General features: G+C 30.3%; 1 protein-coding gene across 1 annotated transcript; it reads left to right on the top strand.

Moving 5' to 3' along the window:
- The first annotated feature begins 3,316 nt into the window (after positions 1 to 3,316).
- Positions 3,317 to 5,343, top strand: LOC136230883 (caffeoyl-CoA O-methyltransferase-like). Its single transcript, XM_066020079.1, has 6 exons — positions 3,317 to 3,497; positions 3,587 to 3,697; positions 3,795 to 3,874; positions 4,012 to 4,156; positions 4,604 to 4,735; positions 4,872 to 5,343. The coding sequence occupies exons 1-6, from the start codon at positions 3,405 to 3,407 to the stop codon at positions 5,163 to 5,165; spliced, it is 855 nt and encodes a 284-aa protein (XP_065876151.1). The 5' UTR covers positions 3,317 to 3,404; the 3' UTR covers positions 5,166 to 5,343.
- Positions 5,344 to 11,703: the final 6,360 nt, after the last annotated feature.

The raw sequence follows: 11,703 nt of genomic DNA, 5'->3' as shown, positions 1-11,703 counted from the left end.
ATCTTGTTGTTTGGAAACTTTGATTTGGATGGATTTTAAATATATTTTTTTCCTAAACGTTTTTGTTTGAATTTAAAGAAAAAGATTAAATAGTTTTCTTTATAAATTAATTGATAAATTGATAAATTATATAGGAATTCAATTGAATTACGTAATTTGATTCTAGTGGTGCCCAAGTAAATATAAAAAGAAGTCATATAAATAAAAAAAGATATGATTGTAGCAATGGGCAAAGTTGGATTATCCACTTAGTCTAAAAGTGGTCAATGGAAATTATATTGTTTTGGTTTTGTTTAGGTAGATTTGACATTTTCATAACAAAACCGTGTTTTCAGAATATTATATTATTTTACATGATATAATATTATATTATATAGGAATTTAGGGAATTATTGGGTTCAATTGTCAATAACTTACGTAGTTGGTAGAATCCATAGAGACCAACTAAATGATATTCTAATTCTTATGTTTTTTCAAGGCCTGTTCAACTTGTTAAAAAAAAAAAAAAATTGATTCGCTCTCTAAACTTTTAAAATATCTAAATAGCTTTTTTAATTTATATAAAATATTTAGTTAGCTTTTTAAATTTATGTAAAATAAAATCATGTGGTTTCACTAATTTTTAAATAAAACTCATGTGGTTTCACTAATTTTCAGATAAAGGACTGTGGTTTACTTTTTGTCAAAACGAGGAGTGAGGTTTTCAAATTTAGTAAAATAATGACTTTTTCGATTGATACTATTAAAATCACCATTGACGACTTCAAAAATGACATATTTTAAAAAATACTAATATTCTAAGCAACTTTAATTCTTCAACTTTTTTATTTCGAGATCATTTAGATTATATTTGGTAAAGAGAGAGAAAGTTAATGTTTAGAGAGAGAAAGTTCCAAAAAAGATGATTTTCTAAAATCGAAAATGTAGTTTCATAGAAAATATGACATTGAACAACTTTAATTCTTGAAAATTTTCATTTTCAGGTCGTTAAAGATAGTTTTAATAGCATTATTAAAAGTGTGAAACCTCAATCCTCATTTTGACAAAAAGTAAATCATAATCCTTTATCTGAAAATTAGTGAAACCACGTGGGTTTTATTTGAACTTTATCCAATAAAATACTCTATTTTTTTCAATGATACCAAACTTACCAATAATAAAAGTAGTTGATAGTAGCTATGCAAATAAAATTGCATCATTTGACTAATGGATAAAATTGGGAATAACTATCAAGTTTATAATCTCGACAAAAAAAAACTACCAACTTCATAATTTGAAAACTATCAAGTTTACCAATAATACTGTTGTTGTTGTCTGGATTTAAAATGTCTAATATTGACATGTTTTAAATTAATCAACAAAGAAAATATAAAAAGAATAAGTTGAAAATATTCTCTGCAATGATGATAAAATGATGCACGTGTGAAGTGTATATGACAACATTTATAACCAGAAAAACAATTTGATAAATTAATTTTCAAATTAACCTAACTGGTTAATGTTAGGGGTAAAATTATTTTTGGCTGCCAATGTTAGTGGTATAATTGTATTATTTTAGACGTTAATAGTAAAATTGCTCATACCTATAAACGTTAGATGTATTTTTGCACATTATCCTATTATAAAATAAAAAATGTGTTACACAAATTAACAAAAAATTCTTTCAAAAAAAATTAATAAAAACAATCTATATAAAAAATAAAAAATAAAAAAATTTATTGAACGCAATAAAATATTGTTCTTCTGGTAATTATGTTGTAGAAATATAAATAATGTTAAAGAAGAAATATATTTTGTGGAAATAAAAAGATAATTTTATCAATAATAAATAACTACAAATGTCTATGAAAAGTTTCAAATATGAGCTTTTCGTGAAAAGCTACAAAACGCCGCAGTTTCTAAAGAAAAATTTAAACACTGTGGTTATATAAACTTCACCAAACGCTATATTTGTTACTGTTTAGAGTGAAACGTTAAACACTCATCCGAAAAGTTGAAATAAACACTCTCTTAATGAGGTTGTCAGGATTTGAATCCTCGGCCGTTTGGTTTAAGAGGTTCTGATATCATATTATAGAACCGATTGAACTAAAAACTCAAGCTAATAATTACTGTTTAATGGTAAATTTTATATTAATCTTTGACAGTTTCCTCTTTTTCTTTCTCTGCACTGCAGCAGGCTGTCGTTGTCTTCCTCGTATCCATCCATTCAATTGTACGATTTGAGCTCCTCAATCGCACGCAATCCTCTCATATCTCCTCTCTCCTTCTATATTTCTTAAGTAATAAGAGATGTTCAATTTCAAATTGAGTAAATACCCAATCTCAAATATTATCTTGTAGTTTATCAAGGGGACAATGAAGTTGTTTTGCCCATATAGGGCAGTCCCCATCCCCATCTTCTACCATAGATTAAAGAGTCAGTATATCCTTTCTGAGCCATGGAAAAACCACCTCAAAATAAAAAATAAAAAAAAAGAAAAAAAAAAAGTGAAATCACATTTTTTTTAGCTTTCAAATCACTAATTTTTTTTGTTTTCTCCATTTAAGCACGCAATTCTTTCCCTTCATTAAACAATACCGAAATGATTTCAAAATTAAAATAATTCTAAAATGAAAGATTATGGCCAAAATTGAAAAATGTTCACAGACTTCTATGTTCAATTTTGCCATTGAAACAATAAGGCCAAATTTGAGGGATTGTGTATATAATTTTTCTTATATTCATTTGATACTCATTTATTTCTTCTTCTTTCTTTCTGGAACTCTTTTACTTTTCCACTACAAAAATAGAATATAAATAGCTTTTAAAAAACAATTTGTTACAGTTATTTTAGAAGGGAAATAATACTAAAATTCAACGGTTATGATGCAATTTTATCCTTATTGACCTTTGATACTAAATAGTATAATTGCAGCCAATTATGAGATTGTTTTGTATCTTAAGCAAGAGTTAGATAATTAATTAAGTTGAAATAATGTCCAACCAAAATCAAATATAAAGTTATATTTTATTCTCAATCTAATATATATAAAAATGCCATGTTTTGCTTGAGTTTTATTTTTGTATGATGACCACATTGACAATGGCACCCACCAGAATTTATGCCCCACCATAATCTTTCTTTTTATTTTTTATTTTTTTGGTAAATCATAGTGGTTGACAGTTCCTATCTTCTAATCTTCCTTTTCTTTCCTTTTTTTCCTTTTTTTAAAAAAAGATTCCCTTAGAAAATTGTAATTACAAAAATTGGATAAATAATTTATACCTGCTCTTCACCAACTACATTGCTTACTCTATAAATTTGAGTAAGAAATCAATCAATCAATGCAATTACAATTACAAGATAACAACATATATACAAAGTAATTAAGTTTGTTAATCAGCATAATTAGAATAATTAATGGCTCCAGGAAAGGTAGCAGAGCAGCAAAATGCCCAAAGCCAGGAAGGTGCAGGCCACACAAATCTTACTCAGAGTTTAGCTATTTACAAGGCAAGAAGAACTAATTAGAAAAAAAGGGTTTGGGGTTAATTAATAATTATTGTGTTAAACTTATTTTATTTATTTTTTAATTGTTGCAGGATATTCTGGAAACAAAAGAGGCTGAACCATCTCAAGAGCAGCAAAATGAAGTTGGTAGACACCCAGAAATTGGACACAAGAGTCTTTTACAGAGCGACGCTCTTTACCAGGTAGATATTGTGCGCTTTAATTTAATATAGCTTACTTACTCCTTCCCTATTTCCGAGATGGATTCAGTAATTTGTATGTCGTTTTTTTTCCATGCAGTACATACTTGAAACCAGTGTATATCCGAGGGAGCCTGAAGCAATGAAGGAGCTCCGGGAATTGACAGAAAATCATCCATGGTATACAGAGGAAACTTTAATTAGGAAAGAATTCACCTAAAAAATGTCTGTCTGATAAGCTTCGAGGCTGAGAAGTCGGATAAACTATATAAGAAAGCAATAAATTATTTTAATTTGAAATGATTAAAAATATGCAGGAACATTATGACAACACCAGCTGATGAAGGGCAATTGATTAGCATGTTGCTTAAGCTCATAAATGCCAAAAACACAATGGAAATAGGAGTATACACAGGCTACTCTCTTCTTTCCACTGCTCTTGCTCTTCCTGATGATGGCAAGGTATTATTTATTTATTTCATGTTTAAAAACTGCTACGTTAACCTTCTCAACTTGTTTATTTGGAATAAATAACCACTCAAATATCATGTGGAAGCACGTGATTGGAACTTTAAAACAGTACAACTAACCTCTACTATCACATGCTACCCCGTCACCCCGTGACATTTGAGAGATTATTTGTTCCAAATACACAAATTGTGAGAGTTAATTATAATGTTTTGAAGTTAAAGGATTAGTTGTAGTTTTTGGATAATCTGGAGTGTTAATACTGCTTAATTTATAAGTTATATAAAAAGGAAAGAATATTTTCACATTTTGATTTGAATACATAATAAGTTTTCAAATTTTATTTAAAGAGTTGTCTACCTAATTGGGGATGTTTTCAAAACAAATATGTATTTTGTTATTAAAGAGTTTATAGTAATAATATAAAGTTGAGTGTTACAGATATTGGCGATGGATATCAATCGTGAGAACTATGAATTGGGTCTACGTATCCTTCAAAAAGCTGGTGTTGCACACAAAATTGACTTCCGAGAAGGCCCTGCCCTCCCTGTTCTTGATCAATTAATTGAGGATGTGAGTATATATTTAATTAATTTAAATTGTACTTAAATGGATTCTATTAATTTAAAAAATAATCGTGTCGTGTTAGTCGAATAATGGTATTATTGTCTAACATTGTAAAAAAAATACAAAAAAAAAAAATTGGCAGGGGAAATACCATGGGACATTTGATTTCATATTTGTGGATGCTGATAAGGACAATTATCTGAACTACCACAAGAGAACTATAGAGCTTGTGAAGATTGGGGGAGTTATTGGGTACGACAACACCTTATGGAATGGGTCTGTGGCAGCAGCAGCTGATGCACCTATGAGGAAGTATGTCAAGTTTTATAGGGATCATGTGTTGGAATTCAACAAGGCAATGGCTGCTGATCCAAGGATTGAGATTTGTCAGTTACCTGTTGGTGATGGAATTACTCTGTGCCGCCGCATCAGCTGATCATTTTTCTAAAATACAACGTCTCTGTCGGCATTGCTGTCTATCTATGGTTTAATTTGTACTTGTGTTGAATTATGTATTATTAAGTAATAAAATGAAATCTATATACTTAAAAGAAAGAAAGGGATATTTTTGTTAAAATTATATAATCTCATAGTGAAACTTTATTTATTCCGTATCCAATTCTCCTTTCTTTTTTTTAATTTCATAACAATCATTCTATTTTATAGGCATAAACCATACACAGTTTCCTGAACTTGTCACTTTTAATCATTTTGTCCCCTGAACTTACGGGACGATCCATTTGCCCATTCAACTATTTAAAAGTGGTATTAACAACCCTCTATTTTCATTATAACGGAAACAATTATGACTTGTTCTCGTTGCAAGCACCAATGTCATAATAAAAATGGTTGTTCACTACTAAAACAAGTTGCAAATGAGGTTTGTATGGACAGTACACAAGTTCTCTTGTAAAAGTTGCATATAGGATTGTGCATTACTAAAACAAGCTGCAAATAAAGTTATATATATGCAGGATCGTTCCAATACTTCCATGAACACTTGTACTAATGTTGGAATTTCGTTTTATTTCCGTTATAATGAAAATATGGGGCTGCTAATACCACTTTTAAATATTTAAGGGGGCAATAAGTTCAAGGAGCAAAATGACCAAAATTGACAAATTCAAGAGGTTGTGTATGATTTAGACCTATTTTATAAAAATAACAATACAACTTGAATTCAAATTAAATCTAATAATCCTAATGAGCGCTAGACTTGTGCATGTACAAGTTTAAACCGGGCCTAACCTTTTTTGCTACAAAAATGTGTAGTTTAGGCTCATTCGAGTTTAATCCATTGTTAGTTTAAACGGGTTTAGAAAAAAATTAGGTTCGGATTTAAAAATTAAATCACAAACTCATTCTAATAAAATCAGATTAGAAGAACAGAGAAAAAAAATAATAATAATTATTGTGTTGTGGTTGGGGCCACTGTCTTGAAAGAAAAATTTCCATACATAGAAATGCAATCATAGCAGTCAGTTGCTTCTCAATCTCAAAGATTAATAACCAGTAGTTTTAGTTACCCACAAAAACAGAGTACAGAAAATGAAATGATAATTTATAGAATGAAAAGAGAATAGTGATTTTTTTTTTTTTTTTTTTTTTGTCTTTGGAAGAGCTACATTGTCTATGTTCATACATTTCAAAGAGACAAAATAGTCGGAAAAAATATCGACTGAAAACTCTAGGACGAGGTTGCTCTCATTAAAACGTTTGAGGCACAACCAAACAATCATTCGCTCTCCTCAAGAATAAAACAACCTAGTCAAACACAATTCGATTGTGATATGCACGATTCAGAATCATTTTGATAACTACACTCAAAGAAAAAAATGCTTGGGATTTTTGAAATTGAAATTTTTTCTAACTGTTTTCTCTGCGGAACTCGGTGTCTTTAAGGAAGAGAAGAACTAAGAGAAATGTGAAGAGAAAATTGATTCGTCGGAGATGTGCATGAGAAAAGTGTGGTTTGTTACGGTTTAGAAGACCAAAGACTGATTAAAAATTGAATGTTATTATATAATTCAAAAATAGATTAAGAAGGAAGTTATTATTTGTTCAACTATAAAACTTATCTTCTGTAATATTAGAACCGTATACCCCGATCTTTGTCGTTTTACTTTTTTTTTTAAGACGCGTGCAATACATTTCCGCATTTAACTTACTTTTTATAACCGAGTGATCAATTGATTACTTTTGTGCAAGTTTAGGGGACTAACTAAATATTTTATGCAAGTTGAGATGACTATCCGGACATTTTAAAGTTCAGGTAGACAATCAAACTTTAATTGGTACTAAAATGATACTATTTGATTACATGTTATAGGTGGTTACTAATTAATCATGGGCAAATGTTACATGTTCCAAAGTTGGAAAGCCCATGGGCTTAGCCCTCTTATTTCCCTCCACAAGGATTTGGATCCCCTCATGTTCACCAAAAACAGGGGGGTTCAGTTTATTTAATGTCAGCCCTTTGATTAAATTGAAGGCTGTGATTTAATTAACTAGTTTTTGAAGATAAAATTAACAAAATAACAGTCGAACAGTTTAAGTTAAAGACAGTTTAAGTTAAAAACAATTATCGCATCCTCCCCATTCATTTCTTTTCCAATTAATTAGTTTAGTTTTCTATTTTAAAACTAAAAAGCCTAAATTATACTTATAGCTATTGAATTATATCTATTCTAATATTAAGACCACTGAATTTACGGTCACTAAATTTTATACATTTTAATAGTAGTAGCCACTCAACACTTCAAAATGATCGTTGACGGTCTTAAAATAAAAAATTCGAAGAGTTTAAAAAAACTCTAATTCTTGAACTTTACATTTTTAATACTAGTGAGCATTTAACTTTAACTAATTCCTTAAAATGACCGTTAACGACCTCAAATTGAAAATATTTAAGAATTAAAGTTGTTCATAACAACATTTACCCTAAAACCAGATTTTTAATTTACAAAATCACATTTTTGGAGTTTTCTCTTTAAAAATTCACTATCTCTCTCCTAACCAAACAACATATAAATGACCTCAAAACGAAAATGTTGTTATGAAAAACTTTAAATTCTTAAATATTTTCATTTTGAGGTCGTTAACAGTCAGTTTGAGGAGTTAGTTAAAGTTGAATGGCCACTGATATAAAAAATGTAAAGGTCAAGAATTAAATTAACTTTTCGAATTTTTTTTATTTTGAGACCGTCAATGGTCATTTTAAAGCATTGAGTGGCTACCAATATTAAAATATATAAATTTTAGTGACTGTATCGTTAAAAATTGAAGTTCAGTAGCCTTAATATAGAAATAAATATAATTCAGTGGCCAATGGCCATGGATATAATTTAGGCTTTTTAGTTTTAAGATAAAAAAACTAAAATAAATAATTAATTTGAAGAGGATGAATGGAAAGGGTGCGGTAATATTTTTAACTTAAATTGTGGACTGTTGTTTTTTAATTTTATCTTCAAAACTTAATTAATTATAGTTAATTAAATCATAACCCTTCAATCTAATCAAAGGGTTGGCATTTAAAAAACAGAATCCCTCCTGTTTTTGGTGAACAGTAGGGAATCCGAATCCCTAAAACAAAGGGCCTGGTTCACTGTTAACAATAGATAGCAGCTGCTGTTAGCAGTTAATAATTAGTTGTTTGTTATTTACAATAGAAATTAAATTCTTGAGTGGTCATACGAATTTCTTTTTTTCTACAAACAGTGGAGCTAGGGGTGGTAATGGGAAGGAGATTATCCGAAAACAGCGGGGATCCGAACCGACGGGATGAGGAAAAACCGTAAAAATTATGGATGGGGACAGGGAAATTTTTTCCCGAAACATAAATGGGGATGGAGATTGCTATATCCGTCCCATGAGGATCACCGCCTGTTACCGTGTAAATTCCCGTGGGGATCGCCGAATAAAATTATTAGTTTTAATTTCTAACCATTATTTTTATATCAATGTATCATATAAATTGGAAACAGGATGACAGAATATGTACAAAGGCATATATATATATATTCCGGGAAAATGTTGAATTTACTTGATCATACATTGGATTCTTCTAATTCAGATTTGTGATTTAAATTCTTCTAACTCAGATTTGTGATTTAAATTCTGCTAGAGGTATTATTAATTTTAATTGGGTTTATTTTATTTTGAGAACTAGCTAATTTCAACGGAATACAATTAGTTTATTTAAGCTAGGTTTATTTTAATTGTCGATTACAAAGAGTATTATTAATTTATTAGGCATGAGGATTCCCCAAAACCGTATGGGGAGGGAATGAGGATGAAAAAATCCTGAATAACTTAATGGAGATTCTCCGAAACTGTCCCGTAAACATTTGGGGACGGAGTGGTAAATGCATAACCATCCCCGCCCCGTACCGTTGCCACCCCTAAGTGGAGCCCCCGAGGTTTGAACCCCGGCTCCGCCACTAAGCGGATCAACACTAAAGTTGGGGCTCTTGGTCATCTCGAGTCAGCCTAAAAATACATTTAGTATAATGAATGAAGTATTTTAGTTGGTGCTTATTAAAATTCTTAATTGAGTTTTCATGTTCAGCCGGCAACTGCTTTTAAAATTTGATCCTACTGTAACTTTATCATGCATCTATCTTGGATAAGTACAATTTAGTAGGGGTGAGCAAAAAGTCCAATAACCGATGCCCAAACTGAAATTCTTGTTTGGTTCGGTTCAGTTGTCAAATTTTCCTTATTCGGTATTCAGTTATCGGTTCGGTTATTCCGGAAAAAATATTGGTTTAACCGAAAACCGAACTAAATATATATTTAAATAAACATAATATAATTTTACTTATTTATTTGTTTTTCATAGTTTAATTTGTACAAGAAATCCTAAAATTTTAGTTTTAAACATTATTGAATTAATTTCTTTCAAAAAAAACATTATTGAATTAATTTGTAATATATGAGGTATTTGGTTAATTGAATTTGAAATTGCAAATTCTAAATTAATGAAGCTCAATTTTCATAATTTATAACATTTTAAATATTTAAATTAAAAATATAAAAATTTCGGTTATTTGGTTGATAACCGAACTGAACCAAAAAATTCGATTCGGTCAACTTTGATTATTTTAGTTATTTGGTACTGTTCGGTTTTTAAAATTATACAAAATTCTGTTCGGCACCCCTACAGTTTAGTAGAACCACGACGGGAAGTTCAGAGATTTTATGGTGTATAAAAATAATAATTATACTTATATTTAAAATATAACTAATTTAATAAATAATCTCTAATAATTAAACAATAAAAACAAATAATTTAAAAACCTCTAAATCAAATAACCCTAATTATATTCTACCAAAAAAAAATAACCCTAATTATACGTATAAAATAAATAAATAAATAAGTAAAGTCTAATAAGAAAAACTTAAGTGCTTTCACTTTTTGTTAAATTGTATCCAAACGAAGATCGAGGTTTTCATTTTTATTAAAAATAAGGATCATTTAGTTTGATACTATATATAAAGATGACTTTTAACGATCTCAAAGTGGATATTTCACAAAATTAAAGTTGTTTAGCACTATGATAAACAGATGAATGGAAGAAGAATCAAATCTATTATTCATGAATTCAAGATGATGATCACAGGGAAGCAATAGAGGCTTATATACAAGTTGCTGCTAACAAACTCTTAACAAATTAAGTTGGATATGACTATTATACCCCTGAACTAATAACTACTTAATACTGAAATACCTATGCTCATTTCAACACCCCCTCCTCAAGTTGATATACTCAGTATTTCAACTTGCAATGCCACTGGTAGCATAGGTGTACAGATGCATTTCATGTAAAGATGAAGTCATTTGAGATCCTGTGAGTGGTTTTGTCAACAAATCAGCCAACTGATGACTTGTACTGACATAAGGAGTGCAAATAAAACCAGTTTCTAGATGATGTCTCACTATGTGGCAATCTATTTCCACATGCTTCATTTGTTCATGGAAAACCGGATTAGCTGCAATATGTATTGCTGCTTGATTGTCACAGAATAGAGGAATTGGCAATTGCGTTTCATACTTGAATTCTGCCAATAAATATGATAACCACTTTATCTCACAAGATGTTGTAGACATTGCTCGATATTCTGCTTCTGCAGAACTTTTGCTGCAAGTCCCTTGCTTTTTAGACTTCCATGACACTAAACAATTTCCAACAAACACACAATAACCAGTCACTGACCTCCGAGTGATTTGGCATCTACCCCAATCGGAATCACAGTAAACCGTCATCTGTGATAAATCCCCTTCTTTTCCATAAAACAAACCTGTGTCTGCTGTCCCCTTGAGGTATTTAACAACATACATTGCTGAATTCATTTGAACAATAGTTGGATTGTTTATGTATTGACTTAATTGTTGTATTGCAAAAGCTATATATGGTCTCATGAATCCCAGATATAATAGTCTACCAACCAACCTTCTATATTTTTCAGGATCCCCATAGGCAGGTGACTCATCTTCAATTCTTACTCGATTCATAAATGGACTTGTAGCAGTGTGAGATTCAGTTAATCATGTATCTGTGATCAAGTCTCGAATGTACTTTGATTGTGATATCAATAACCCTCTGTCTGATCTGGCCAGCTCAATCCCTAGAAAGTATTTAGCTTCTCCCATGTCCTTTATAGTGAAGGACTCATCCAAAGCTTTCTTTGTATCATTTATCAACACCATTGATGTTCCAGTTATTAAAACATCATCCACATAGACAATTAAGGCAAGAAAATTACCATTAATGCACTTAGTAAATAAGCAATAGTCATGTATTGACTTGACAAACCCCAACTGCAGTAGTTTTTCTGTAAATGCCTTATTCCACTGACTGCCTGCTTGTTTTAGCCCATATATGAACTTTTCAAGCTTGCAAACCATGCCTTTACTGTCATAACCTTCAGGTGCCTCCATATATAGCTCTTCCTCTATTGTGGCATGCAAATAA

Source organism: Euphorbia lathyris, chromosome 5 (genome assembly GCF_963576675.1).
Source record: "Euphorbia lathyris chromosome 5, ddEupLath1.1, whole genome shotgun sequence".
Classification (NCBI taxonomy): Eukaryota; Viridiplantae; Streptophyta; class Magnoliopsida; order Malpighiales; family Euphorbiaceae; genus Euphorbia; species Euphorbia lathyris.
Note: the sequence above shows the minus strand (reverse complement) of the source record. Positions and strands in the feature narration are given on the sequence as shown.

Bases quoted from the DNA above. Each gene is read 5' to 3' on its own strand.
- LOC136230883 (XM_066020079.1), top strand. From the start codon at position 3,405: ATGGCTCCAGGAAAGGTAGCAGAGCAGCAAAATGCCCAAAGCCAGGAA. The intron at 3,698-3,794 runs GTAGATATTGTG...TTTTCCATGCAG, and splicing joins AGAGCGACGCTCTTTACCAG to TACATACTTGAAACCAGTGT. The intron at 4,157-4,603 runs GTATTATTTATT...TGAGTGTTACAG, and splicing joins CTCTTCCTGATGATGGCAAG to ATATTGGCGATGGATATCAA.